Source organism: Gallinula chloropus (assembly GCF_964237585.1).
Source record: "Gallinula chloropus genome assembly, chromosome: 5".
NCBI classification, from domain to species: Eukaryota; Metazoa; Chordata; class Aves; order Gruiformes; family Rallidae; genus Gallinula; species Gallinula chloropus.
This window is the reverse complement of record NC_140090.1, coordinates 46,496,775-46,523,884: the sequence shown is the minus strand read 5'-3', so window position 1 is coordinate 46,523,884 and position 27,110 is coordinate 46,496,775. Positions and strand designations below refer to the sequence as shown.

Genomic DNA, 27,110 nt, shown 5'->3' with positions numbered 1-27,110 from the left:
CATTTCTTACCAGGCAGCCTCTCCTTGCCTGCCTCAGCTCCTTCCCTTTCAGCTTTGGGAGAGGAGCATCCTCTGGTATCCACAAGCATCCCGAGGACCCCCAACCTCCCCCCCCACCTTGTTCCATGGGCAGGCTGATCTTCTGTGCTGCCACACAAAGCAGCAGGCAGGGCTGCTGTGTGCCACACACGCCAAAGGCAACCCAGATCCAGGCTTCCACAGCTACCTTCGCTCTGGCATTGACTGGCCACACGCGGTTTAGCTGGGGGACAAGCTGGTAGCCGGGGGGGGGGGGGGGGGGGGAGGGGGCAGTTCCTTCTGGCTGTTTTTTGCTCCATCAGTGGTGGCTTTAGGGTTTTTCTTTTAAACCCAGCTGACAGCACTCCTTAGAAACCCATCAGGAGGCATCACACTGATGTTTTCCCAGGCTTTTCCAGTCATACCCTCTTCTCCTCTTGCTCCCTGTCCATCCTCTCCTCACAACTAGCTTGGCTGGCAGAGCTGTGAGTTTGGGGAAGGTCCAGGCTTATTCCTTGACTGATATCTAAATTCTTCCAGAAAAAGATCTGTTTAAAACCTACCTGTGAGGTAGGTTTCAATACATTTCAGTACATTTCAATGTATTAATGTGGACAAAGGGGATTCCTCCTGCCTCACCTCCAGTCCTTTCAGCAGAATTGCAGCAAAGAGCAACCAAACCTGGGGTTTTTGCAGCAGAAAGGACAGGGTGTTGATAAAAGCAACACTCCTCATGCCCTGGCCACAGCACATCTCAGGACAAGGGCTTCTCTCACATGGGATGGGAGCTTGACACCTTTCCTGAAGCGTGGCGGTGGACCAGTTGCTCATGTTGCCTGCATCCCTGTGAGTAGCATCACCCCTTCCCAGCATTCCCATCCCACCAGGCCCCACGTCGTGGGGTCCAGTTGCGTTAATAATGGGCTTGTCCAGCCTGGAAACCACCTCCCCTCCCCCACAAGGGTCATCCCTAGCTGCTCAGCTCTAACATGAGGCATCCCCACGAGTGCTCGGGACTCAGCACTGGGGCATGAGGCAGCCACAGATCAGAGGGCAAGAAAAGAAATCCCTAAAAGAGCAAAGTGCTCCTGAGGAAGGTGGAAAGGGAGGAGGAATGTGCCTCTGAAAAGGATGCTGAATGAGAAAGGGAGACAGACTGCCTGGCCTGGCACAGCCCAGGAGTTTGCCAGGAATTTTTCCACATGCTCTCCATCCCTTTACCCAAACTCAAAGAACAGGCTGTTTTTCAGGCACTTCTGTGCCTGTAATACAGCCTGGATGAAAAGCAGCTTGCCTTCTCCTCCCCATCTTGCTTAGCTACCCTTTCCTGGAGCTCCCTGGCTTTTCCCAGTATACTAAGTCTCTCCCCTTGCTTGCATGAGGGTACCAAACACCCAGCTCGAGGACCCAGCTGGTTGGGTGCTGAAAGCAAAGGGCTCTAAGTGACGCTGTACCCTTGCTGCTAAGCAGCAGTGTTGCAGCCACAGGACTTTCCCCCCTATGCCGTCCCGGCCCCGCCCCTCCCCCTCCCCCCCCAAACTCTCCCATCACCCAGAGAGGCAAAGACACGCGATGGGGAAGGAAGAAGGGATTCCTGACTTCAAACCCACCCCAAACTCGGCATCTCCCCCACCCCATTTGCAGCCCTTTCCCTGGGCGGCCACAGGGCTGAGGGCAGCAGCTCTGCAGCCGGGATGGTGGCACGTCCCTGGCCTGCCTCGCTGGCCCCTCGGGGGTAGCCTGAGGGGCTAGTGCCAGGTTTGCCACAGGGGTTTGGGGTCCCTACCTCTGAGCAGCCGGCCAAGCCCAGGCTTTTCCTCCCACACGCCTGCCTTGCCGCCTCTCCTGCTGTACTCTGCGGGCTACCAGCCCCCTCCTCCCTTTTGGAGGGCAAGGGAGGGTGGGAGAGACGTGGCAGCCGGGCTGCAGACAGCCCGAGCGTGCAAAGCCAAGGGGGCACACCTCCTCCCTCCTCCCCAAGCCCCCTCCCAGGCTTTTCCAGCACAGCAGTACCCCAGGTCAGTGTCCCACTGGGGCGAGGGGGCGAGCGTTTCCACAGGCTTTGCCCCTGCAGGAAGGCTGAATGGTACGGCCGTGGGCTGAGCCCCCAGCGCTGGGGAGGGGGCGGAGAGCTGCCCTCTGCATTTCCAATCCCCCTTTTTCCCAGGAACTCTGTGCAAAGCTGCCTGCTTTTCCCCCCATCCTTTCATTCCCGCTGCTTCCTCCTCTTTTTTTCCAACCCCTTCCCAGTAGCAGGGGGCTGTTTGAAGGGTGGGCTGCTGAAGTCTGGCTCTGCCTGCAGCCTCTCTCTCTAGCGAGGATGTAAAGCAAGCTGGAGGCAGTGGCACTTTGCTACACAAGGTGCTCTGCACCTGAAGGCAAAAGACCTTTCCTCCTACCAGTTGGGCTCGAATAGTTTTCCCAACTTTAGGACAGTCTGTCAAAGCATCATCATGTCTCCCCTGGGACCTCACTGGGTCAAACCAACAGCAGCTGAGCGAGCATCATCATGTGCTGGTTTAACACTAACTAATTTGGTTTGTTCTAATTGAAACCCTACACCTGTGGGCTGATCCATTTCACCTGGTTTATGTCCTGGAGCTGCCTGCACCAAAGGCTGGGGTGGCTAAGGGCAGGGGGGGATGTTTGCAGGGTGTGGGCTTGTTGTACTGAAAATCTTCCCTTCACTCACCCCAAAATGCATTTTTCTGGTCACAACAGGGCAGGGAATGGCACAAAAACTGCTGCAAAGATTCATCTCCCATCCCTTAGGATTCTCTCCCACTCCTTAGGCTTCTCTCCTACTCCTTAGGCTTCTCTCCCACCCTGGGGCAGTGTTTTGGCTGCCAGGATAGCTTTACCCAGGCGGCTAGTCGGTTTGTGAGGCAGGCTGGTCTCACCATGCTGAGGCAGCAGGTCTGCCTGGGTATTGCTCAGCTGCTAGTTCCCATCCAGCCCACGGGAGAGGAGAGACAGACCAGATCCTGCCTGGAAACGGCTCTCTGGGGATCCCAGGGTGGGGTGTGGGAGAGCCAGTGTGGATGCAACAGCTGTGTTGAGCAGGAGAGCTCTGGAAGGAGGGCCCTGGATCTGGGGTGAAACACAGCAAGGTGCAGGGTTGTGTCCAGCCATAAAAGAGATGTGATAAAGCCAGCATGTAGCTGGCATGTGGCGGGGAACACAGAGAATTCGGAACTGTGGGGCCAGTGCTTTCTAAGGTTTCTGCGGCTCGTTTGGTGGAAGGGAACAAGAGCAGATCGAGGCAACTCACAACTGGGAGAGCATCTTTGGCTCCTGCAAGCATTACACGGGGCTGTGGGTGCCAGCCAGCCCAGGGCCTCAAAGCTGAGCCCCTGCCGTGATTCCCACTGCCCATGCATCCTTCGCCGCTACCCCTCCTCTTTGAGGTGTGTGTCTGGCTGCAATGTTCCCCCTTTCCCCAGCATGGGGAAAGGAAACCGTGCAATACTGTTTGTAGGCAGAAGATGCCTTGCTGGGGGGAAGCAGGCAAAGAATAAAGGCTGTAAAACGTTCCCAGTGTGCTCGCCCTGGTGATTTGGTCATGGTTTGGATGCTTTGTGTGGAGGGGGAGATGCAGCAGCTCAGCAACATTTGGGGTGAAGCCCTCCCCGGTCCCTGCTGTCTCTCACCAGGTCCCGCTTGCCAGCTGCTGTGGCCGGTGGGGCTGCTGGCTGGGCTCACAGGGAAAACACTGCAGTGTTGTGCAGGGACACCAGAGGGGACCCATGCCTTGGGTTTCCTGGGGTGGATGGCTTCTTCCCTAAGTCCACGGGCTTTGCAGTGCCTCACAGCTGAGGGGTGTTCCCACCCAACTTCTGAGGAGTCTTGTGGGGACTCAGACCAGGGTCTGGCGTGCACTAGGCTGGTGGCATTCACATTTCCTCCTCTATCTTTCTCGCAAAGGTGAAAGCCACAGATGCAGACGAAGGCGTTAATGGAAGAGTGTGGTACAGGATTGTCAAGGGTAAGTCCAGGTGTCCCTTTGTCTGCTGCTGTGCTCGCACCAGGCTCTGGCCAACCGCATGTGTGGCCTCGTTGCTCCCTCTGTCCTCCTGCAGTTTGCAACCCACAGGAACATCTTCCCCACCCCGAGCAAGCATTCATTCAGCATTAGAGTTAATTGCCCCAGGGATTGCCATAGCTCCTGGTTTGACCAGACCTAACTCTGACATAGCTGAAGGTGATAGGCGCTTGGGTTTTGCCCAATAACCTGCCTCTGATATGCAGCTCCCCCGGGGAGGGCTTGGCATGCCACCAGCAGTGATGCAACGGTGATGGGCAGCATCCATCTCACTTTCCACCCCTACCAGGCAACGAGTACAACAACTTCCGCATCAATCCCAGTACCGGGCTGGTGATGCGAGGTGTGCGGCACCTGGACAGGGAGCAAAACTCCTCGCACGTCCTGGAGGTGGAGGCCTACAACACAGAGCAGGGACCCATGAGGAGCTCGGTGCGGGTAAGGACCACCTCACAGCTGCTGAGGGCTGGGCAGTAGGGCTGGTGTTCCTGCAGAATATTCAGGATGCTTCGTTAGAGGGCAGTCATTTCCAGTCCTCACAGATGTGCAGGAAGTTTGAGAGACCTAGCATGGAAATGCTGATGGAAAGTCTCCAGGGGCTAGCCGTGGGTGGAGAAGAGCTTGTTGGGGTGGGGGGTTTTTTTGTTTGCTTTTTCTTTTCTTTTTTTTTTCCCTGTGACATTTCAGCTGCTAAGTAATGTGGCGGTGGCTGTCAGAGGGAGTCCCACTCACGCGATGAGATGCGGCTGGGAGGAAGAGCTGAGCCATAGCCTGTTGGAAACCATGTCTCCTGGACAAGCGTCTAGTTAAATAAGTCAGGAGTCAGGCAACAATCTTTAGGAGCGATACAGCAGCTTCCCACAGTTCCCATAAACCCAGCCCTCTGGTCCCATCTATTTTTAGAGCCACTGAGTTCATGGTGGGCTCAGGCCGAGCAAGACTTGCCCGCAGCGCCAGGAGAAACCCAGGAGGAGAAAGGCTGTCCCGTGGGGAAACAGCAGCTTGACCCACTGAACTTTAAGTCAAATTTCCCACTGAGTCATCAGTGTTTCTCCGTGGGGGGGGGTCTCTAACATCCGGATTTCCAGCAGGACACTCCAAAGTGCAGAGGAATTGATACACAGACTGTAACCACCTCTGGCCAGGCAAGGGCTGAGTATCCCTGCCCAAAAGGGCTTAGTTAAATCCGTGATGTTAAGCTCTACGTTTCCTTTCCATCACGTAGCATTTAGAGTAGAGAGAACATTTCTCCCATGCAGCAAATGAGTGTTGTGAAGGGTATGTTTCCCTGTGCAAGCGTAAGTAGCTGGTGAGGCTTTGCAGGGCTGCCCAACTCTCACCTGTGGTTTCTCTGGGGGCTTTCCTAGGTGATCGTCTACGTGGAGGATGTCAACGATGAGGTGCCGGTGTTCACTCAGCGGCAGTACAACCGCCTGGGGCTGCGGGAGACAGCGGGTATAGGGACTTCGGTGGCAGTGGTCCGGGCCACTGACCGAGACACAGGTAGGAAGGGAGGGGGTGAGCTTGCACGGTCTGTGGGAAGGCAGTGAAATTGGCCAATGCTGGCTTGGCTGGGCTGAAATTCCCACATGGGTTGGGCTCTGCTCTGGGGTCAGGGTCAGCGGTGCCTGCTTCTTGAGTCTCCTTCAGTCTCCTTCTCTGGAGACACTCAAACCCTGCCTGGATGCGTTCCTGTGTGATCTAGTCTCAGTGACCCTGCTCTGGCAGGGGGGTTGGACTAGATGGTCTTTCAAGGTCCCTTCCAACCTCTAACATTCTGTGAGTCTGTGATTCTTTGGGTTGCTCAGTCCATCTGGCACTGTGGTTCCTGCTCCTGCCTCAGGGAACGGCGGTCTGGTGAGCTACAAAATCCTGTCGGGTGCCGAAGGGAAGTTTGAGATCGATGAGAGCACAGGCCTCATTACAACGATAGAGTACCTGGACTACGAGACCAAAACCAGCTACCTGATGAACGTCTCTGCCACAGACCAGGCACCCCCCAACAACCAGGGCTTCTGCAGCGTGTACGTCAGCCTGCTGAATGAGCTGGATGAGGCTGTGCAGTTCTCCAACAGCAGCTACGAGGCTGTAATCATGGAGAACATCCCCCTGGGATCCGAGGTGCTTCGGGTCCAGGCCCGCTCCATCGACAACCTCAACCAGATCACCTACAAGTTTGACCCCAACACCAATACCCAGGCTCTCTCCCTCTTCAAGATCAATGGGATCACTGTGAGTAGCTGTGGCGTGGTCCCTCTTGGCTTGTTCCTCAACTGTGGACTTTGATGTTGGTGGCCAACACAGCCATTGTCCATCCGTGGCAGGGTGTCATCACGGTCAAAGGCCAGGTGGATCGAGAGAAGGGGGATTTCTACACCTTGACAGTGGTGGCTGACGATGGAGGACCAAAGATTGATTCCACGGTGGTGAGTAGCCTCTACCAACTCTCTGTGGTCCACAAACACAGATCTAGGGGGAAAATTCTGTATTTGCACAAGCGCAGACCAACCTGAACACCCCAATCTATTGAGCTTGCAGGTCACCTATCAAGCTAGAAGAGTTTTGAGGGAGGTAAACTGGGGGGAGGTTGGGGCTTGAAATACTTCATGGTGGTTTATGTTTGAGGGTTATATTTGGCATTTCAAAGGCACCCGAGCAGGGGGGTGATTTGCATTTCTCTGCTGGGGCAGAAGCATGTCAGGTGCGACACGAACTTGGTCCCTGTGCCACAGTCAGGGGTAGCTCAGCCTGCACTACCCAAACTGGGCTGGTTTGGGACAACAGCTGGAGGAACTGCGGTGCTGGGGAGAGTTGAAACTGGACGCTGTCCTGCAGCGATGGGCAGTACTCCGTCTCTGAGCATCTGTGGTCTCTAAAAAGGATGCTGGATGAGAAAGTGAGTGAGCACTGCCTGTCCACACCTATGGGTGCCGGCACCCGTGTTCTCGATATGTTCCCATGCTCTTGCCTGAGCCTCTCCTGGAGCAAGGGGCCAAATCCACCAAGCTTATCTAGAAAAAACAAAGGGATGCACTAACAGAGGAGCCTCCGAATCACTGCAGGGGGTACTGCGGACCCCAGTGCTGCCGTGGAGGGATGTGCGGCCAGCCTGCTGCCCCTTGTGCACAGCCGTACCTCCTCGCACCCTGCTAACTCTTGCCTTTTGTTTTCTCTGTTTCCCCAACAGAAGGTAAGCGTGTCTGTCATGCTGGTGTCACCTCAAGGGCCAGGATCCATCCTCAAATCCACACTGAGCTGCAGGGGGGGGTCCTAGGTGGACGTCTCCAGCCCTGTTCCACCAGCACCAGCTGCTCTGTGACACCCCCGGGAACACAGTGCCGCCGGCAGAAATCCTGGCACTTGGGACAGCAGCTGCTGGATCCATCGCAGCAGCTGAATGGGCTCTCCATGCTCCTGGCTCTGCTTCTTAATTCAGTAGCAACAATAACCAAATCATCTCAAGGTGCACGACTCCCTCCCTGGCTTCCTCCGGGATGTTGTCACATTCAGCCTGGCTGCACCTGGGGTCTGGGGGCACCCAGAAATAGAGCCCCGGGAACAGAAAGGCTCTTCCTCTCTCATTTCTATGCTGCGTTGCAGCCCTTTCATTACAAACACGATGAGACCATTTCCTCTGCCTAATTGTGGCTGAGGTAGCCCGGTCCCTGGTCACCTCCGTGCTGCATCAGGGTGTCCCTCTGAGCATCTCCTGCCCAGTCTCTTGCCTGCCCACGTGCTTTTTCACGGGAGGGAGCTCAGATCTGCCCTGGTTTAGTTAAATCCAGGCAACTCCAGCTCCTTTGTGCCCGTTTAGCATTAAAGGAAGCACTGCCCAGCCTCTGGCACTGTGAGCACAGACAAAATTGTTGCTCATGAAAAGCTTAGCAGGAAAGGGTCACCCTGGAGCAGCATGAGTTGCTTCGTGCCCAGAGATTTGGAGAATAAAAAGATGGAGGGTGCTCCATAGAAAAACCCACTGCTTGAGCTGCAGCACCTCTGTGCTCTCCTCCTCTGCAGACAGGGATGTAGGTTCAGCTTCTGTTCTCAAAATACCTGCACCCATTCCCATGGGGGATGGACCATGCACATGCTGTTGGCACCTCAGGGCTTGGGGGGTGGGTGCAGCAGACTGGGAGTTTCCCAGGGGTGTTAGCATGGGTATCGATGTTGGGTGGGCAGGGGACCAGCTCCAGCCCGTGCCCTGCCTGAACCCCATGCCATGCCCACAGGTGACCATCACAGTCCTGGATGAGAATGACAACAGCCCCCAGTTTGACATCACCTCTGACACCTCTGTGAGCGTGGCGGAGGACAGCGCTGTTGGCAAGCGGGTGGCCGTGGTCCTGGCCCACGACCCAGATGCAGGCAGCAACGGGCAGGTAGGGAGGTGGTGCAGCAGGTTTTTCGGGGGTGCCCATGGGGTTGTGGCAGTGTTTCACCATGGCAGAGATGTCCCTGTTCGTGTCTTCCCAACCTCTTCCCTGCATCCATGTGAGAGCCAACTCTGGGTGTTGCTGCTAGCGGATTTGGGGGATGTACCAGTGGGTACAGGTGCTTCCCAGTCGCACTGCCTGTGGGAGAGGGAAAGCATCATCTGTGGGCTGTCTAGGGTTTCCTCTCTCCCTCGCACTGCCTACCCTGGTTTTCTTTCCCCATGGCATTTCCAGGTGACATTCTCGCTGACGTCAGGGAACATCGGCCAGGCTTTCGAGATCCGTACCACCAACAACACCTACGGTGAGGTGTTTGTGGTACGGCCACTGGACCGGGAGCTGCTGGATCACTACACCTTACGGGTAAGGACCAAACCACCCCACTTACCTCCTCAGGCTTCTTCTGTTTTGAGCATTGAGGCTGTTTTCATGGGGTTGTGAGCTTAAAAAGAGCTTTTTTTAAAATAAATAAAATAACCACACACACCCCCCTCCCCAAACACAGATCCAAGCCTCGGATGGCGGTATGCCTCCCCGGAGGAAGGAACACACTCTACGAGTGAGCATTCTGGACATCAATGACAACCCCCCCATCATCGACAGCCCCTTTGGTTACAACGTGAGCGTGAGCGAGGTGAGCACGCAGCCCTGTTCCTCTCCTTCCACCTTCCCAAGGTGAGGGCTGACCATAAGGATGACTCCCTTGTCCCCACATGCCTCGGGCTCAGACCTCACCTTGGATGATTTAAGGGTTACTGGCCCCTTCCAAACCTCAATTCAGGCGATTTAAGGCTCGGTGACCCATCACAAGCCCTCATCTGTGATGTCCTCCTACTTTTTGGGTTGTGAAACTGCTCTGCAGGCAGCATAAGCCCACAAGGCTGCAGGGACCAGTGGGAAAGAGAAAGTGGCTGCACACCCATGGAAATGCCACCAACGTGACTTGAGGGACGACACGGTGCAGAATAGGAATTGCTTTCAGGAAACAGCTCGGCAAGAATGAGATAATTAAGCAATAAAACACAATCAGGCATGAGAAAAGACAACTTATTTCCTGACAGTTTAATTCCTGGACCAGGGTATGGAGGGGAATCTCTCAATTTGAGGATGAAAAATGAAATACGAGTAATAGCCGTTGACACTTAGCTGTGAGGAAGTGCTGCTCATGATTAATAGCCTTGCATTAAAGTTATTGCCCCGTTAGGATTTTCTTATCTATTTAATGCATGTTCGGAGCTGGTTGGAGAACAGAATTTCTGTTGTGATTTCCCTTGTAATGGAACTATCCAAAAATAATTAGTCAGCTCTAAGTCCATTAGGCAGCTTTCACCTTTGCACACACGCTGGATTTCCCACTCTTTTTGGGCTGTGCTGGCCTAGAAAGGATCCAACATGTGGCTCTCTGCTGCAGGGAACCAAACCAGTTCACTGCAAGAAATTGGGCAGGGGCAGGGGGAGATGCTGTAACAAAAAGAGGAGCAACTTCAGCGTGCAGCCACCTGGCAGCAAGCATCACCTGTTTAGTTTTATTCCAAAAATAAAACTAGTTTATGTTTTTCATTATTTATTTTATTTGTTTTGGGATGAAGATGCAGCTATTAATAAAAGAGCATTTGCAATAAGCATTGCAGAATTAGCATCCAGGGGCTGATGGAGCAGAGTAGCCTCCTACTCAGATGGTGGGAGTCAGGGCAGCAACACTGGAGCCCCAGGCACCAGAAAACCCTCTGCTCTGTGTTTGAATGATGTTGATAATGTTATTAAATATGGAGTTTGGGAGCTATGAGGTGTTTCACATTGTGTATCTCCACCGCTCACACCACTGTCTCACCCTTGCAGAATGTCGGCGGTGGCACGGCAGTGGTCCAGGTACGCGCCACTGACCAGGACATCGGCCTCAACAGCGTCCTCTCCTACTACATCACCCATGGGAACGAGGACCTGACCTTCCGCATGGACCGTGTCACCGGTGAGATCGCCACCAGGCCCTCCCCACCAGACCGCGAGCGGCAGAGCTTCTACAGCTTGGTGGTCACCGTGGAGGATGAGGGCAACCCCTCTCTGTCGGTGAGTCACCAGAATGTGCGGGAGCGAGCTTAGTGTTGAGAAGTAGAGCAGGTAAGAGGAGGGGAACAGACACAGGGAGCGATGTTTCAGTGACCTGGCCATTCAGGTTATGTCCTGGGGTCCAAATTTGCCAGTAGGAATTGGAGCCTCCTTCGGGGCCTAGTCCTGCAGGACCCACTCTCACAGTCATTGGTGCAGGATGCTTCCATCTTGCCGTGCCTGCTCTGAAGGGGTTTTAGCAGGAGGATTGAATTCTCTCCTGGAAAGACTCCAGGGGAGGGCTACAAAGATGATTAAAGGCCTGGAGCATCTCCCCTATGAAGAAAGGCTGAAAGAACTGGGGCTGTTCAGCTTGGAGAAAAGAAGACTGAGAGGGTATCAGATCAATGGTTATGAATATCTCAAGTGTGGGAAACAGAGGGAAATGCCCAACCTCTTTTCAGTGGTCTGTGGGGACAGGACAAGGGGCAATGGCCTCAAGTTGGAGCACAGGAAGTTCCGCACCAATATGCGGAAGAACTTCTCCATGGTGAGTGTGAGGGAGCCCTGGGACAGGCTGCCCAGGCGGGTGTAGAGTCTCCTTCTCTGGAGATATTCAAGACCCGTCTGGATACTGACCTGTGCAACCTGTCCTAGGGAGCCTGCTTTGGCAGGGGGGTTGGACACAATGATCTCTGGAGGTCCCTTCCAACCCCTATGATTCTGTGATTCTGTTTCTGTCCTGCCTGTAAAGGGAAAAAATACCACCAGTTTCCCAACAGGCAGGCACACCAGGTGGCTGCTGGAGTTGTCTTCCCTCCAGCTCTTGGTCTGAGTCCTAAAGGTCCCACGATGTTGCTCTTGCTCATCTCAGGGTAGGGGGTTGGGGCTGGAGCACCAGTCAGTCCAGCTCGCTGTGGACCAATACGCGGCCGCTCTAGTGCCTGCAAACGAGATGAGCTCCAGTCATTGCAGACCCTGACATGTGAGATTGGGGCAGCTCGTTGCTGCCGTCATCCAGCGCGCCCTGTCTGCAGCAAGCGGGATCTGGGGGCTGCATTTGGGGCTGATACGAGACCGTGTCCATCATCCTTTGGCCCAGCAAGGTGGCCACCTGGGGTTTTAGCTACCAGCATGTGGGACTGCCCGCTGGATAACCACATTTGCTGCATCCCAGCTGCTCTCCCTCGCGCCTTCCTCTCTCCATGAATAGCAAGTCTCATTGTTTGCACCTTGGAGGACGACTCCAGCATCGGAGAGTCAAAAGAACAAATAACACTGGGAGGGGGAATTTTCCAGCTCTGAGCCCCTCCTAACCCCACAGCTCTGTGGGGAGGCGAGCGAGCACTCTGCATGCACAAAGCAAGCACAAGCACTGGGACGAGGAGGCGTGACACCCCTGCCATCCTGTCCCCCACCTCCACCTGCTATCTCTCTCCATCTCTCTGATGTCAGCGCACAGAGCCTTCGCTGCAAAGCCCTCGCTCTACATTTTGAGGAAACAGGTTGCAACCAGCAGTGCAAACTGTGGCTTGCATCTCTCGCTTCACGCTTTGCACCCTCAGCTCCTCCCTGCTGGGGCCGGGGCGGGGTTCACATGCCTGCCTGTGCATCATCATCTTCTACTTAAGTGATGCTGCCACTGCAGCTTAAATCTAGGTGGGTCTCCTTCTGCAAAAAGAGAAGGCAGAGCTCTGTGGAACTACAGCACCCGATGCCACCAGTTCCTCCCAGGTGGGTCCCCATCACTCCAGTACCCTGGGAGCATTGCCGATGCGGAAACCCCATTGCCATGGCAATGCCCTCTTCCCGACGCTGGAGAGGACAAGTGATGGAGCTTATTGCTTCACACTGCCTCGCTTGTCCTCGGGGTTTCTGCTGTGTGGCCGCTGGGTCGCCGGCATGAGTTATGCCACCAGCGACAATCAAGATCCCACCCTGCTGAAGCAAGACAAAGCGTTCGGTGACCTGATTCCTGAGCCGGAGAGGAGAGCTTCCATGCCTTTCAGAACATGAGGATGATGAGGTCTTGTGAAAGGCCAACCTGCTTGTCGCTCAGTGGCTGCTTGGCCCTGTGCTTGGGTGGTGAAACAATGTCTGTCGGGAGTTTGTCACCCAGCAGAAGCTTGGTTTTCACAAGTGTAGGCTGATGTAACGATGCCCAAAGGGGGGTGACTGCTTGTGATTTGTACGTGCTTTGAGATTTGGCCTCCTGAGTGTGGGAGGGGCAGAGGGATACAGAGCTGGGAGAGGACTTAGAAGTTTCACGGTGATCTGTAATGCCCAGGACAGCAAGGATGCATGGAAGACTGGCCATCTTCTTGGGAGCTGGAAAGACAGGGGCCAACCTGCTTATCTGGCCCAAGCCAGGGCTCTTAGCACTCCATTTTTTTCCAAGACATCCCACTCTTCTGTGCCTCCCTGTGACTGCTCACATGGGTGTCTTTACTTTGAAGGACAGGCATGTGATGCTGCACTTTTCTTTTGAGCTCACATGTCCTTTCCTTTAGCATTTAGGCCTGTAAATTGGAGTGTGTTAGAAGGGGGGTGGTTAGGAGGTCAAGAGAGGTCCTTCTCCCCCTCTGCTCTGCCCTGGTGAGACCACACCTGAAATATTGGATCCAGTTCTGGGCCCCTCGGTTCAAGAAAGACATAGAACTCCTCAAAACAGTCCAGCGCAGGGCCAAGATGAGGAAGGGAGTGGAACCCCTTCCTTATGAGAAAAGGCTGAGGGACCTGGGCCTCTTCAGCCTGGAGGAGGCTGAGAGGTGACCTCATTAATGTCTGTAAACATGTAAAGAGCAAGAGTCAGGAGGACGGAGCCAGGCTCTTCTCAGAGATGGCAGCAATAGGACCAGGGGCAAGGGGTGCAAGCTGGAGCAGAGGAAGTTCCGTGTGAATGTACGAAGGAACTTTTTCACTGTGAGGGTGACAGATACCTGGAACAGGCTGCCCAGAGAGGCTGTGGAATCTCCTTCTCTGGAGACATTCAAACCCCACCTGGGAGTGTTCCTGAGTAACCTAATCTAGGTGATCCTGCTCTGGCAGGGGGGTTGGACTAGATGGTCATTCAAGGTCCCTTCCAACCCCTAATAGTCTGTGATCCTGTGTGATTTAGCAAGAAAAAAGCACTGCAGGAAAGGAAACCTTCACAAGCTGACAAGCTGCAACTGGAAAGTCTTGCTGTCTTTGTTTGGGAATCACAGGAGTCACCCAGGCTCTGTCTGACCCTGCTGCATCCAAGGGCTGTCCCTGCTCCGGAGGCTTTAGGATGCTCCCTGCAGCAGAAAAAAGGATGTCTGCCCAAGGGAGCTGCAGCACCCGTGTGCGTCCTGGCAGCTGCAGGGCTCATGGGAGGCTGAGGAGAGGCTGGGTGGATGAGCAGAGCCGCTGCTCACCGCACAGATGCCTATCTCTCAGCCATCCCCAGCTGGGGTGCTTCAGCCTCTGCACTTTCTGTTCCCATCCACCCGCTCTGAAACAAGAGCTCAGGCAAAGCGCCGTGGCTCCTCTCGTTCCCAGCAGCGAAGCTCTGGGTGCTGAGGCAGCAGAAAACAGCCCACAGCGAGGCACCGGCTCCACACACGTTCCCAAGCCCGGTGCTTGCAAGGAGCCAGCAGGACCTGGCAAATTCCATGAGGGTATAAGTTGGGTCACCCCCGCAGTAAGCATCCTGCCTGAAGCAGTGGGGGGACAAGGTGGGGTGCCGGTGCCCAGCTCCTGCTCCGGTGTGTGCAGAAGGCTGGGCAGCCATCGCCTCTTTCCACTAAAATGCCTTTGTTTTCCCTCTGGAAGCTTTCAAGGGGACTACCGGTCCCTGATGTCACCACAATGCCACGATGTACCGTACCAGCGCCTCTGGCAGGGAACACAGCTCCTCAGCTTGCCTCCATCTGCCCTGTCTGCGGCATAGAGCACCCCAAGAAATGGGATTCCCACAGCACAGAGGGAAACCTGCTTCCAACCAAGCTTTGTTCACTCATCAAGCAGCGCATTCTTTAGCAAACAGAGGGATTCAGAGAGAGCCACAAAGGGGTTAGGACCCCTGGGCGGGCAATTTCCCCACGTGCCTTTCCAGCTGGGACAGGGAGAGAGGGAAGCTGCGCTCCCAGGTGGCAATAAAGCATGAGTGCCATGCTCAGGAAGTTCCACCCGCAGCGTTGGTACTGGCTTTTCCTTTCTCCTGGTGCCCGCAGCCACGCTATCTTCAAGTTTCTTTTGCAACTTGATTTTGATTGATCAAATCCTGCAGCAGCCCATTGCAGAGGCGAATGCCGTTTCCCTCCAGCCATGTAACCTGAAAACTGAGCATGGTGCCAGGGATGTTCTGCCCGGGCACACTGCCTGGTGCGGCTATCACTCAGCTCTGACACTGTTTCACTATGATTAATGTTTATGTTTATCTAGCTGCAGGGTTTTTCCCCAACTCCCCACTTTAAAACAAAAGACAAAAGCAAGAGAAAGGAAAAACAACAAACACAACCACCCTTGGAGTAATAGTGTCTAGCACAAGGTTTTATCTCCTTGCCCCAGGGGTGGGGGGAGCTGATCCCACAGCTTCTTTTGGACAAGCAGTGCCAGAGTGCTGCGTTTGGGCAGAGGATGTTCTGAGGGCACCCGCATCCCACCCAGGGGTATGGCAGGGTCCTCTGGCATGGCTGACAGCAACAGCCCCCCAGAGATGGTTTCTCCAGTTGTGCTGGCCCTGGGGAGGATGAGTTTCCCACAGCTGGAGCATTTCCCACCACCCACTGCCCTGCCCTCCCCTCTCAGCTGCATCACAAGAACATCCTCCAACACCCTCCAGATGAACTTTCTAATTTACAGGCATTTTAGAAGGGGAAAAAACCAAACCAAACCGAACAAAGCAAAACCATAACCAGCCCTTTTAATCAGCGGTGATAACAAAAACAACCAGAGAGATGAATTCCCCAAGCTGAGGGTGAAACTGCAGCAGACATACAAGGCTTAGGTGTGGGTCTAGCTGAAGCCTCGGCACCTTGGCAAATCCATGGCTGTCTCAAGGGCTGGTGGGGAAGGAGGTCTCTGTCAGTGGCAGACAGCCTCTCCCCTTCCTGTTTTGCAGTGAAGAAGGCAGTACAAAGTTGGCTGGTGACCCTGTTTTGCCTCGTGGTGGATGAAGTATTTCATTATCCGCTCCCAGAGAGAATGTTTGGTCAAAAGATAGAGAAACAGGTTGATGTTGCAGAGTTTAAACCCCTTAAATCCTCGGGGTGGTTTGCAGATGCAGGTCATCCTTCCTTCCTTTCTTCCTTCCTTCCTTCCTTGCTTCCTTTCTTCCTTCCTTCCTTTCCTCCTTCCTTCCCCGCATTCCCCAATTTTTGGCTGGTCGGTAGGAAGCCGTGCTCTTCACTGTAGAATCGGGTGGTTAAAAACTAGAACCCGAGCGAGAGAGGGGTTTGCTTCCAGCCCCAGGGCTGAGCCAGGACAGGAGACAAGGGCAGGGCTCCTGTGCTCAACTTCATCTGTTAAGGCTTTGGTGCCCGTCCCAGGGGTTTCAGCTGGGTGAGCATGGTGCGGTGCCTGCCTGGCCTCTCTGGGCTGTGGCTGGGGGATGTGGCTTCCTCCGGGGTCTTTAGTCTTTCAAGGAATTTGGTGAGTCGGGAACAGGATCTGGAAAAGTGTAGACCAAGAGTGTTAGTCTGGCTTGTAACTGGGAGGGCGGGGAAAGGCTTTGGGGAGCAGCCAAACTCTGGTTTTGCATGGAAAACAGAGGCTTTGGGGTCCTTGGTGTCTTCAAAGCCCTGAGACTTATGTGCCAGTCAGCCAGCACAAAGTTTGCAGCTTACATTTAACCCCCCCTTTCACTTTCTCCCCACCACCACCCCATCTGCCCCTTTCCTTCCCCACCCGTCCTGCAGTGATCCCTGTGGGGGGCTCCACGTTGCTGGTCACTCACCCAGCGTTGGGAAGAAGCACTCCCCGGGGATGGTGGGGGACAGCGGGGTGCCGGGCTCGGAGAGCAGATGCCGGTCAGACTCGGAGGGCAGCCGGCTGGCCATGTAGGAGAGCTGAGGTCGGGGCCGTGGCTCAGTGCTCACCGAGGGGATCGCCTCAAAGACGGGGTTTTCAATGCCCTGGGCACTGCTGCAGGAGAGAAGAGGGTGCGAGGGGTGGGGATTTGCAGTTTTATTTCAGGAGCTCTTTTTTTATTCCCCCCTCTCTGGGGTTTCAGCTGAGTGCTGGGAATGACCAAGCAGGGTGTGGAGCAGACCCGCCTTGGCAGAGAGCAAGCAGGGAGCCTGGCGTGGTGGAGGGAAGCTTAGACAAAAGGTTTCGAGCTTTTCTGGGGTGCGGGAAGACGAGTGCCTGTGGCACAGGCAAGAAGAAAGGAAGCATTGCCCATTAGGAGGGAGGGAATGAAACAGCAGCTGCCCAGAAGGGACAGAACACCCAGCACAGGTGCCACCAGCATCCTCTTCCCTCTGCTGGGTGGAGGATACAGCCAGCTCTGAGGGGAGAGGAGGACAATACCCTTGCAGGGCCTGGGAGGCAGGCAGAGGGGGTGCGAGGAGTTTGGGGGGAGCTGGAGCACATGGGTTTCCTCACCTGTCCATCCTGACGAGCTCATGGGCACCTGCCAGAGACAAAACAGTTGGCATGAGTGCCAGCAGCATGATGGCCAGCACCATCCTCCCTCCGGTTCTGCCCTGCCCACATCCTCTCCTCCCAACAAGGGCTCTGCTGCCCTGAGGCAGCGCTTCTGCTCCGAGGAGGTTGGCCAAAATCACTTTCTCTTTTGTGGTCAATACAGTTTCTAGTGCTTTTTTAAGTGCCTGGCCTTAGTTACGTGACCTCCACCTTCCACTGGAGCCAAGAAGGCAGGTCTCTGCCTGGGTGGCGAGTGATGCTGGTCCTGCCCCACTCCATGTGGCATCCCTGCACTCAAGCTGCAGTGTGGTTTTCCTCATCGTTCACATGACATTCCTCCTCTTCCTCTTCCTCAGCATCTTCTTTGCTCCCAAACCTCCTCCTCTGCATCCCTGCCACCTCCTGCCTTTTCCCCCCACAGCCCAGGCTCCGAAGGAGAAGAAAGGAGGGCTGCCACCTGTGCAAGCCTGCCTGCCCTTTGGGCCTCCCCCACAAGGTTAGACAGCAACCAAGTGATGCTTTGCAGCATGGTGGGTGGGAGGAGCTGTACCCCAGCCCCAAAAGGGGCGCACAAAGGCATGCAGCCAGCCTGTTTGACCCAGGACAGATGAGGAAAGCGCAGTTCCCATTCTCGTGGCTGGCACCATGCCCGCAGCTGCTGCACAAAGCCACTTCTCCTATGGGCTTGCTTGGCGCTACATGGCCATCCACCCAGCTCGGTGAGAGAAGCCACGCTACCTCCAGCTTACCAAAAGCCTGATGAAATGGTTCTGCTGAGTAAGGTGGTGCCCCATTCCATTTAACTACCACGGTTGCTGGGAGCTGAGACCAGGCAGGAGCTAGCAGCCATCCCCATCCCCATCCCCAGCACTGCCTGGATTTCTAGGGATGGGGCAGCACTGGGAGACCTGGATCCTGTGGCCCTATCACTGTGGATGTGCTGTGGGGTTGGTTGGTTGGGGTTTTTTTGGGGGTGGGGAGCAGAAAAAGGAAGAGTGATGCTTTTTCAGTCACTTGGAAGGCAAACTTCCATTTCAGCCGCTAGCTGGAGGGAGGGATGAGTCAAGGAGCCAGCTCCCACAGTGTGGGGGAGGGAAGAACTCAGCAGGGAGGGTGTCTGGCAGCACTTCTGCAGTCTCCTTGCCCTCAGCATGCTCCTGGGGTGCCTCGCAGGAGGCAGGGGTGCCTCCCATGCTCCTTGCTGGCAGCCTGCGGGCATGCTCAGCCATTCCCAGGACAGCTTTGTGGGAGGCACCTGGCAGGGACCTGTCTTGGGGCCACCTTGCGTGGTACCCATGGGGCTTGGGCACCTAAACCCACAGACCCTGGCAGGATGCATCCTGTCCTAGAAAGGCGACACATCCTGGGGGATGACACAGATGTCCCCATGGGGAGGGTACGTACGCCTGTTGCTGACTGCTTGTCTCTGCTTGTAAATCAGGAGCAGGATGAGGGGCAGGCAGAGGATGCCCACGATGCAGGCGCCCGTTGCCAGTGCTGCGGCTGTGATATCTGCAACAGAAAAGGGCGAGAGCTGGAGCAGGTGGCAGAGAACATCGGCCTCACGCCGCTGCAGTTTCCTCGAGCACGGGGCTGCGGTGGCATCACCCCCACGCCTGACAATCCGGCTCCCGAATGCATGGGTGGTCCTAAGGGCATTCGTGCCAGGATGCGTTGCTGGTTGCGGGGATAAGCTCTGAGGCATCACTTTCGGACCTTGACCAAAGTCCTTCATTGCTGGAGGACATCCCAAGGTCTTTCTTTGGTCTTTGGGATACAAGGAGGGAACCTGGGGCCCTGCTGAAGCTCTTTGAAGTCAGCAGAAAGGCTCTCGGTGGTTTCAAAGAGTGCCAACCCCGACCTGCAGACGGCTCATCGCAACAGGGTTGCCTCAAAGTCCTCCAGCATCAAAGGGCTTGTGACCCAAGGCCTCTGGCTAAGGAACATGCTCCTGGAAAGCTGTACCCCAGAGGTTCCCCAAAAAGGCAGGCAGCCTACGGGGACCTCTATGGCCATCACAGTCCATGTGGGATGGCTTGTGGGGGGGTTCAAGGGCAGGTCTGTCTCCAGCACATCTCTCTGGGGAAGCAGCCTCTTGCTCTGGGGGTTGGGGTTTTTTCCCCCTCCCCCTCTACTTCTTTTGCTCAGCAGAACAGGGTTTCCCAGCATTTGGGACCAAGGTTTGGGGCAGAAAGGACTACTTCTGGGGCAGTTTCCTGTGGCTGGGCTGGTCCCAACTGTGCTGCAAGCCAATTTTAGCAAAATCTGTCCATTTAGCAGCCAGCTAATGGGGTGGAAGGAGTGACTGATGGAGAAACCACCTGCATAGCAAAGCATGGGCACCTCCAGCATCTAGACACAGCACCATGGCAGCCCTGTGCTCTCTGAGCATTCGAGCAAGATTTGGGTTCCCTCTGCTAATGAATCAATATGCAGGGTGAGGTGGCATGGGCTCAGGACAGAGCAGAGTGTTGCAAGAGGTCTCTTTCTGTCCTTCCCCATCTGCTCAAGGCAGCAGTGGCTAAATCCCCAGTCGTGCTTTGGGGCAAGCTCAGGTGCTTCATAACCAGGGGTGAATGATCTCCACAGGCTTCAGGACAGTCACATCTAGGTGAGGGACATGCCCAGGGCGACAGCCTTGGAAATCACCCCCCTGACACCCAACGGCATGGCTGCGGCTGCACACCGGTGTTTTCACAGTGAGCAGCCATCCCTAAGGGAAATACGGGGACCAGGACAACAAGCAGTGCTTTAGAGAGGGGTTAGAGGGGTTCCCACTCCCCGCCTTTACCTTTGCTCGTGGCAGTATGAAAAGTGCAGTTTTGAAGCCCTCTTCTGCCTGTGGAGAAAAAGCCTGTTAGAGCTCAGGGGATTCGCTCAGGTACCCATACCTGTGAGCTTCACTCGCCTTTGCTCGCCAGCAGTGAGAAGGTCAGCCCAGAGCATCCCAAAAATCAATAGTTTAATCCCAGAAAGCTGAGATTCCCACTGCAAGACCCCTTTCTCCCCCTGTGACAGCAGGGCCAGTCCCCGGCTATGTGGGATCTTGATTTTTTTTGATCCAAAAGCATCTGTGCCAAGGCTGCAAACCAAGGGCAGAGGGTGGCTCATGCCTCTTCCAGCTGGGCTGCAAGCGCCCACCTCACCCTCATGGATGCCGGCAGCCCTTCCTTACAGCCCAGCTGGCCTGCCTGCCAGCTCCTTTTATGTTGAGGTTTGTTTTCCTCTCTTGCAGAAAGAGGTTGAGGAAGATCAGCGAAACTATGTAGCATGGATTTTATTTATTGCATTCCAGCTTTTTTTTTCTTTTTTTTTTTTTTAATGTTCCAGTGCTCTCTGGCTCTAATTCAAACCTTCAACATCTGCTGCTCTTTGTCTCTTTGCACAGCTTGGGCATTCCAGCCTCAATGCTGTGGCCGCCCAGCATCTGCTGCCTTATCCCAACACACCCCAGCACGGATGTGGGACTGGCAAGCAGCTCCCCTTGCACCCCCCCAGCCTTCCCATCCCTCACCTTGCTGGATCTGCAGCTCCACGAAGCTGTGAGCGACCTGCAGCGTGTGAGCCTTGTTCTGCTCCCTCCTGAGCTCCATGGCATAGCAGCAGTAATTCCCACTGTCCTGCAGCGTCAGGTTCATCACCACGATATGAAAGGCACCGTGGTGGTCTGGGATGAACTCCACGCCATGATGGCTGGCTTGCCCTCCCCCAAGGTGGGATTTTTGGGAGCCATTGCCCAGTTGTGGATGCAGCAGCTCGGGGTGCCTGCCCAGGTCGTGGTGCAGCTCCCTCTCAGTGACATTGCGGATGTGCCTCTTCTCGAAGCAGCTCTGGTCGCCGTTGCTGCTGAAGTACCAGGTTTTGTAGAGGAAGTTGTGGTGGTTGGTGAGGGTACCGCTGATCCGGCAGGTCAGGGTGATGTTCTGGCCCTCAGGGCAGACGCACAGCGAGTATGGGGTGGTGATGAGGAAAGCTGACAGCTCTCCTGCTAGGGAAGAAGGCACCGTGGCTGGGTCAGGCTCCATGCAAAAAGGGGTTCCCTCCCCACGGCAGTGATGCAAACCCCAACGCCAATGCTGGCAGAGGGGGTGGCTAGGGCTCGCAGAGGATGGGGAGTGGAAAGACTTCACCTGCACCCTTAGGATGAGGAAAACTCCATCCATCCCATAAGAAGGGAGGTTGGAAGCGCGCTGCTCCATGGCAGCATCCCAGCAGGGCTGGAAGCACAATCCCACCCCGGCAATAATCGCTGGTGGAGATGCAGCTGAGTATCAGTTTTTAACAGCAGCAGGGAGGCAGAAGTTTTGCCTAGAGCTGGCCAAAGCAGGGCAGGAGGGAGGGAAGCAGGAGGGTGGGGGGATGTCTGCCCTGGGTACCCGCTTTTGGGGCACCAGACCTCTTGCAAAACAGGGGAAGCAGGGTATGGCTTGCAAATTGAGGAAATAACACAAGAGCTGCTGAGCTGGCTGCAAAAGAAAAATAAAGAAAAATAAAGAAAATAGCTGGGAGGAGCCGATGCCCCCTGAGATCAGGCGGGGAGCGGGTCCCACCCTGCTTGTTTTTCAGCCCCAGGAGGGAGGAGAAGGGGGGAACCAGCCAGCACCAACTGCCTGAAGATGAAAAGAGTTCTCAGAAGGGCATCCCTGACCCATTCCAGCCGCAGAACCCTGGGCAGCACACCTGGCAGAGGTGCAGGAGTGAGAGGCACAGCGCAGTGTTACCGGTCCTGTCCTGGCGCAGGGTGTACCAGTGGGTGAAGCAAGCTGTCTGCATTAAGTGGGAGAGAGAAGAGCAAAGACAGGAAACCTTTGGTGCCCTGGCCCTGGCAGTGCTTTGTGTTTGCAGAAGCGGAAATTTCACCTTTAAAAGCTGAAGAAATATCAGATTCTGGGTTAATTTTCTTGAAATTATTATTGAGAAAAGTTCCTGGGGCTGGCTTGCAACAGGGAGGATGGTAAGAGGACAAGTAGTTCTTTTATTTTGGTAACATCCTGTTGTGCTATTAGGTCAGCCGCTGTGTTTCGCTTTGAGGTTTTTCGCTTGTTATAATGAGCAGGTGTCAATCACCAGCGGGCTGCCCGCAGCCCATCCAGCTGGGCGAGAGGCTACCCATCTCCTGCTGCCTGGAGAGCATCTTCCTGCACATGCTGTCACCGCATCGCCACCCCAGCACAGCATGCGGCTCAAGAGACCAAAACCGAAACCTTCCCCCGTGCCTTCCACCCGTCACGGTTCTTTTTGGCTGTCAGGATGACAGTGTGTGAATAGCCATGATGTCCCCATGTCCCAGCAACTTGACTGAGGGGGCTTTAAGGAAGGGATCTGACCCATTGGGCAGTGTGTGTCCCCCCACTAAGGTCTGCAGCACGCGGTGCAAGGAGTCCCACCCACGGAGCTGGGGACAGCATGAGCTTTGCTGAACTGCTCTGTCTTGCTGCAGGGAGCCCAGCCTGCTCCCCGGGGTGCGTGCAGCAGTGCGTCCCTTCCCTGGGCTGCTCTGCAGCAGAGCATTGCGTGGTCTGAGCTCAATGCTGCCTTGTTCAGGCTCGTTCTCAAGCCCCGGCTTCTCCTCATCCTCCAATGCTTCTGGGGCCAGGGTGCCCAGCCAGGCTGGCTGGGTTTCAGCAGGCAGCAGAGTGGATCCCCCACCTCCTTGCCAGCGCTCCGAGCACAAAAGGCACCTCAGATGTGTTTCTCCATACCTGCTGCAACGGGAAGTGACCCATTCACATCAGGGGTCCCCCGGGAGCCAGGGGAAGGGAAGCCAGGGCTCTATTGGAGGAAGCTGAGCTTCCAACACCTTGCAAAAGTATCTGTGGGAGACTTTGTTTTCCACACCATACACCCCCCTCAAATAAAGCGGGGGTTCCGTCCCCCTCATCCCCGCACAGTTTGCAAATCTCTGCTATACTAAAGCATCCTAAAGCATCCAGCCCCCACCTCTGGGTGGGAACCTTCTGGATGTAATGCCAACAGAGCCCATGCTTTCAGCAGCGAAGCCCAGCGTGGGGAGGGGTGGAGGTTACCACATGTGCAAGGCTTTTGGCATTACCAACTTCCTTCCTTTCTCTCGAGCAGGGGAAGGCTTCCCAAAGCTATCGAGTGGAGGAGTAAACAGCAAGGGAGGAGAGCTGGCAAGGCACGCCATGCCCCATAGCAGGGCTAGGGAGGCAGTTGTTTCCCCCCACACCACCCCCCTCCCAAGCCATAAGGAGGCTTTAAAGCCACACTAGATGCCAGATGGTGCCCAGACAAAACATCTTCTGTCTTTACACTAAAACTCACAGATCTTGATCTTCCCTGGGCACTGTGGGCTTTTTCCATGCCCAGACCCCAGGTTTGGCTCCATCCACCGTGGTTGGACCGTTCCCTTTGAAATCAGTGCCGCTGACAGATGCCAGATGAAAGCCTGGCTCCGTGCATCTCCAGCCAAGAGGACCGGGGGACCCGTTGCGGTCCAAGCCGAGAGCTGTCATATTGTCACCATCTGGTAAAGACTGAGGTGGTCTCAAGTAGGTGCCAAAGGCACCCCTCTTTCTCTTCAGCACCTTGGTAGCTTTGGCTTGGACCCGGAACGTTGGAGCAGTGCAGCTCGGTGCCCAGTGCAGCACTGGGAGGGACATCCCCAGCATCGGCACCGCTGCCTAGCTTGCAACCTGAGAGCTCTCCTCAAAGAAGCTGTGCTGAAACCGAGGAGCTGGCACTGCTTCACTCACCGGCAGCTTACAGAAAACAGGATTTTGTGCCGAATTCTGGGTTGGTGAGCGAAAGCCTCTCCCAGGTGCTTCTCCAAGCTTCGGTCCCCCCCTCTGGCAAGTAGGTGTATGATTTACACTCCTGCGATTTCAGCTTTGTGGCACCTCTTTCCACCTTGGCAAATCCTCCGGAGGGAACATTTCCAGGCTCACCCAACCATGGAGGAAGTTGCTGCTAGTGGGGAAGCGTATGTTTAGTTTTGGAGCAGGGAATCTGGCTTTAATTGCTCTTCTGTGAGTCACGAAAGTGCAGCGAGCCCCAGCATCACTGGGCTCTCGCTACGCTCAGGATGAGATTTTTGGAAAGCCCAGCTCAGGTGCCATCCCTTGGGTGGAAAGAAGACACTTCCTCATCCACCTAGTTGCCAAAGCAGGTAGGAGCTGGATGTCTCCAAGGCCCCTACTTCTCCATCAAGCCCTGCTAAAGTTAGTCAAGGGTTCAGATGGTTTGGGCAGACGATTGCACAAGGTTTGGTCCTGCTGGCGAGCCAGGCTCACGTTGAACATTGATGGCCAAGGTTGCTGTGTTGCAGAAGGCCTGATACTCTGTCCTAGCACCCCAGATGTGTAAATGAAATAATCCAAAGGCCCACCGATGTGCTGGCCATTGCTCCCTGAAGTTCAGCGATTCATTAGTTGAGCAGCAAGGCACGCTTTAATCCACACCAGGCTTGCTGTCCCAGAGGAGAGAGGAAAAGGGACCTGCTGTCCTGGTGGACTGGGGCATCATTTCTTACTGCAAATGTGCTGGCAGAAATCCTGTAGGCAATCACTCTGCTGTCCCCAGACAGAGAGAGAAGCCAAGCCCGCTACGATGCTCGTCCTCCGTCTGCAGGGTGCAGGGAGGGACCGCAGTCCTTCCTGGCTTCCTCCTCTGCCCCTCTATCCGCACACACGCTGCTGTTTCGGTTGACACCACCCCCATTTCACCGCCCGGCTCGGAGTGCCGATAAACCCTGCCTTGCCAGGGCTGGTGCCGAGTCAGGCATGAAGCAGCCACCCTCTTCCCAGAATATCCCCCTGCCGTGCTGCTGATCAGCCGGCAAGCTTCCAGTGCTGCAAAGCGCTCGCTCAGGGCAATGGAAACTCGGCAGCCGCGCACGGTGGTCCCGTCCCGGATGGCTGCCTCTCCCAAAAAGCCGCCTGGTACGTCCCAGAAAGCGGAGGATCCTCAGGGAGAGCACCCTGGCCCCGCTCTCTGCTCTCCTCTCCCCCGGGGGGCTGACAGCAGGCTCCGTGCACCGCGGCACGGCTCGCGACCTCCACGGCACGGCTGGGGCGAAGTGGGAATGGGTGGCTTTCCCAGCTCCCCGGCGAGGAGCTGGCAGGGACAGGGATGGGGGGTGGCTGCGTTCCTCACATGCTTGTTAGGTGAAACCAAAGGAAGAAGGGAGGGGAAAAAAAAAAACAAACCACCAAAACAATCCCAGAGTTTTTAAAACAGCGACCCCCACACGGCCCCTTTGCCACCCCACCCCCCCCCCCCGATGCAAACGAAACACTGGCTCGATCCCCAGCCCTCCCCCCCTCCAGTCCCCGTATTCACAGGGTGAGAGACTAAATAACACCCCCACCCCCCCCTCAATACCACAAATTCCTCCAGCCACGGCACAGCCCCAACTGGGCAAACCCAGTGCCCGGGCGAGGAGAGTTTCTCCGGGGAAAGGGAGGACAGGAAAGATGAGCTGGACCTTACCGAGGGAGACGAGCAGGCAGTACACGGCCAGCAGCAGCGCGGGCTGGACGGCCATCGCCTCCATGGCGGCCAGGACGGCCGAAGGGAGCTCTCGCCTCTCCGGAGCCTTTCCGCACTCTCTGAGCTGCCAGAAGTCGCGGCCGGACTCTCACGCACAGGAAATTTCATTGAGATGTTGCGCGCCGGCACCGGAGGCGCAAGGGCGAGCACCCCCAGGAGGTGACAGGCAGCAGGGAGGTACACAGCAGCAGCCCGCGGCACATCCTGCTTCTGTCCCCGCTCGGTTTGGGCAGCAGCAGGTGCATCTGCTGGGTTGTTTTGGGGTGGTGGGTTTTTTTTTCCACCACCCCACCCCCCTCCCAGCCCAGTTGCAGCTTAGAGCAAGCCAGGTCCCCCTACATGCATTGTCGGGGTGCAGTGGAGTTGGGTAAGGATGCTCATCCTGCTGGGGGGGGAAGCTGTGGGTGCTCCCCACAGCATGGTGTGAGCTGATCCGTCCAGGAGCCGAGAAGCCCGTTTAGGCAGGAGGAGGCTTTTACTCTGCCCTTAAATTGCAAAGCAGCACCGCGGGCTGACTCCCGGAGCTTTGCTTTGAATTCAGGAGGCATCACCACCAACATCTGAGGGCCACCTCATTTCAAAACAGTGTTCCCTGAAAGTGGAGCTGGGAAACACATGGAGGTTTTCAAACCACAGGAAACTTTGGTGCTGATATTCTGCCTGTGCAGTTAAATAGAAAGCTCGTTAATGTGTGGCTTTGTGGCTTTTGCAGAAGCACATCTGTGATGCTTTCACCAAAAAATGTAACCCTTGCCTGGCTGCAAGAAGTTTGTTGCTGGGGGGAAAGGTGTAAGGCACAGTGTCCAGAGACGCAAAGAAGGTGGTTTATCGACCCAAAACCCAGTCTCTGAGCTGAGCCCTTAGGCAGAGTGGCACTCTCTTGACACCTCACCATGCCCAGGTATGCCCCCGTGGCAATGCAGCCAAAAGACAGCCTTCAGTGAGGACATTCAGGTGCCAGTGCAGGGACAGATATGCCTGGAAGAGGGTCAGGACAGCCAGAGTCTGACCCTCAGTGTAAATGTGGTCAGTGGGTAGATGATGGGACCCACGGGAGGTCAGTCTGTTTGTCCAAGATGCTCATGTTCCTCCCTTGAGCTTTGCAGAATCATCTCCGTGTGTTTCCCATTCTACCACGTTGCCACCCTCGGTAATAACAACCAAGGTGTCAGGGTGAGGAGTTGCATGTGTCTCCTCCAAAGGCACAATGAGGTTCAGCCTCTGGTTGCCATAGGCTGCTCCGCAACAGGTAAAATCAGGGTGAAAAGGAAAGGGATCTCCCAGAGACGTGCTTTGCTTGGAGGCGGGGGTGGGATTTAACCTCTGTACATGGGTTCTGTATGTAACGGGTACCTGGAGATGTGTCTACAGCCATTTTGAGCCCTGCATCCCCTTGGTGTCTCTTGGCAGGGTGGAGCCCACCTTGGTCATCGGCCTTGACAAGGCCC

General features: G+C 55.5%; 2 protein-coding genes across 3 annotated transcripts in view; one reads left to right on the top strand and one right to left on the bottom strand.

Moving 5' to 3' along the window:
- The window catches only part of CDH23 (cadherin related 23), a gene marked incomplete at its 3' end in the record, with an annotated part of 189,176 nt that overhangs the window by 144,545 nt on the left and 17,521 nt on the right, over positions 1-27,110 (top strand). The window contains exons 26-34 of the mRNA XM_084265242.1: positions 3,943-4,003; positions 4,350-4,498; positions 5,428-5,563; positions 5,904-6,292; positions 6,385-6,486; positions 8,290-8,439; positions 8,728-8,856; positions 8,999-9,127; positions 10,333-10,560. Of these exons, the coding sequence (XP_084121368.1) occupies positions 3,943-4,003; positions 4,350-4,498; positions 5,428-5,563; positions 5,904-6,292; positions 6,385-6,486; positions 8,290-8,439; positions 8,728-8,856; positions 8,999-9,127; positions 10,333-10,560 (1,473 nt within the window). The remainder of the gene's footprint in view (positions 1-3,942; positions 4,004-4,349; positions 4,499-5,427; positions 5,564-5,903; positions 6,293-6,384; positions 6,487-8,289; positions 8,440-8,727; positions 8,857-8,998; positions 9,128-10,332; positions 10,561-27,110) is intronic.
- On the bottom strand, positions 15,413-25,768 carry VSIR (V-set immunoregulatory receptor). Of its 2 annotated transcripts, none has more exons than XM_084265609.1 (7): positions 25,603-25,768; positions 20,666-21,139; positions 19,943-19,990; positions 18,556-18,663; positions 17,110-17,137; positions 16,460-16,647; positions 15,413-16,173 (listed from the first exon to the last, which is right to left on the bottom strand). In XM_084265609.1, exons 1-7 carry the CDS (start codon positions 25,664-25,666, stop codon positions 16,136-16,138), a joined length of 948 nt encoding a protein of 315 aa, XP_084121735.1. In that variant the 5' UTR covers positions 25,667-25,768; the 3' UTR covers positions 15,413-16,135. The 2 variants fall into 2 exon arrangements, with proteins under 2 accessions (XP_084121735.1, XP_084121736.1); XM_084265610.1 differs by having other exon boundaries at positions 20,666-21,136.

Coding starts and splice junctions, on each gene's coding strand:
- VSIR (XM_084265609.1), bottom strand. CDS start 25,666: ATGGAGGCGATGGCCGTCCAGCCCGCGCTGCTGCTGGCCGTGTACTGC. Junction 18,664..19,942: donor TCATACTGCCACGAGCAAAG/GTAAAGGCGGGG, acceptor TTTCTGTTGCAG/ATATCACAGCCGCAGCACTG. Junction 16,648..17,109: donor GAGCTCGTCAGGATGGACAG/GTGAGGAAACCC, acceptor TCTCTCCTGCAG/CAGTGCCCAGGGCATTGAAA.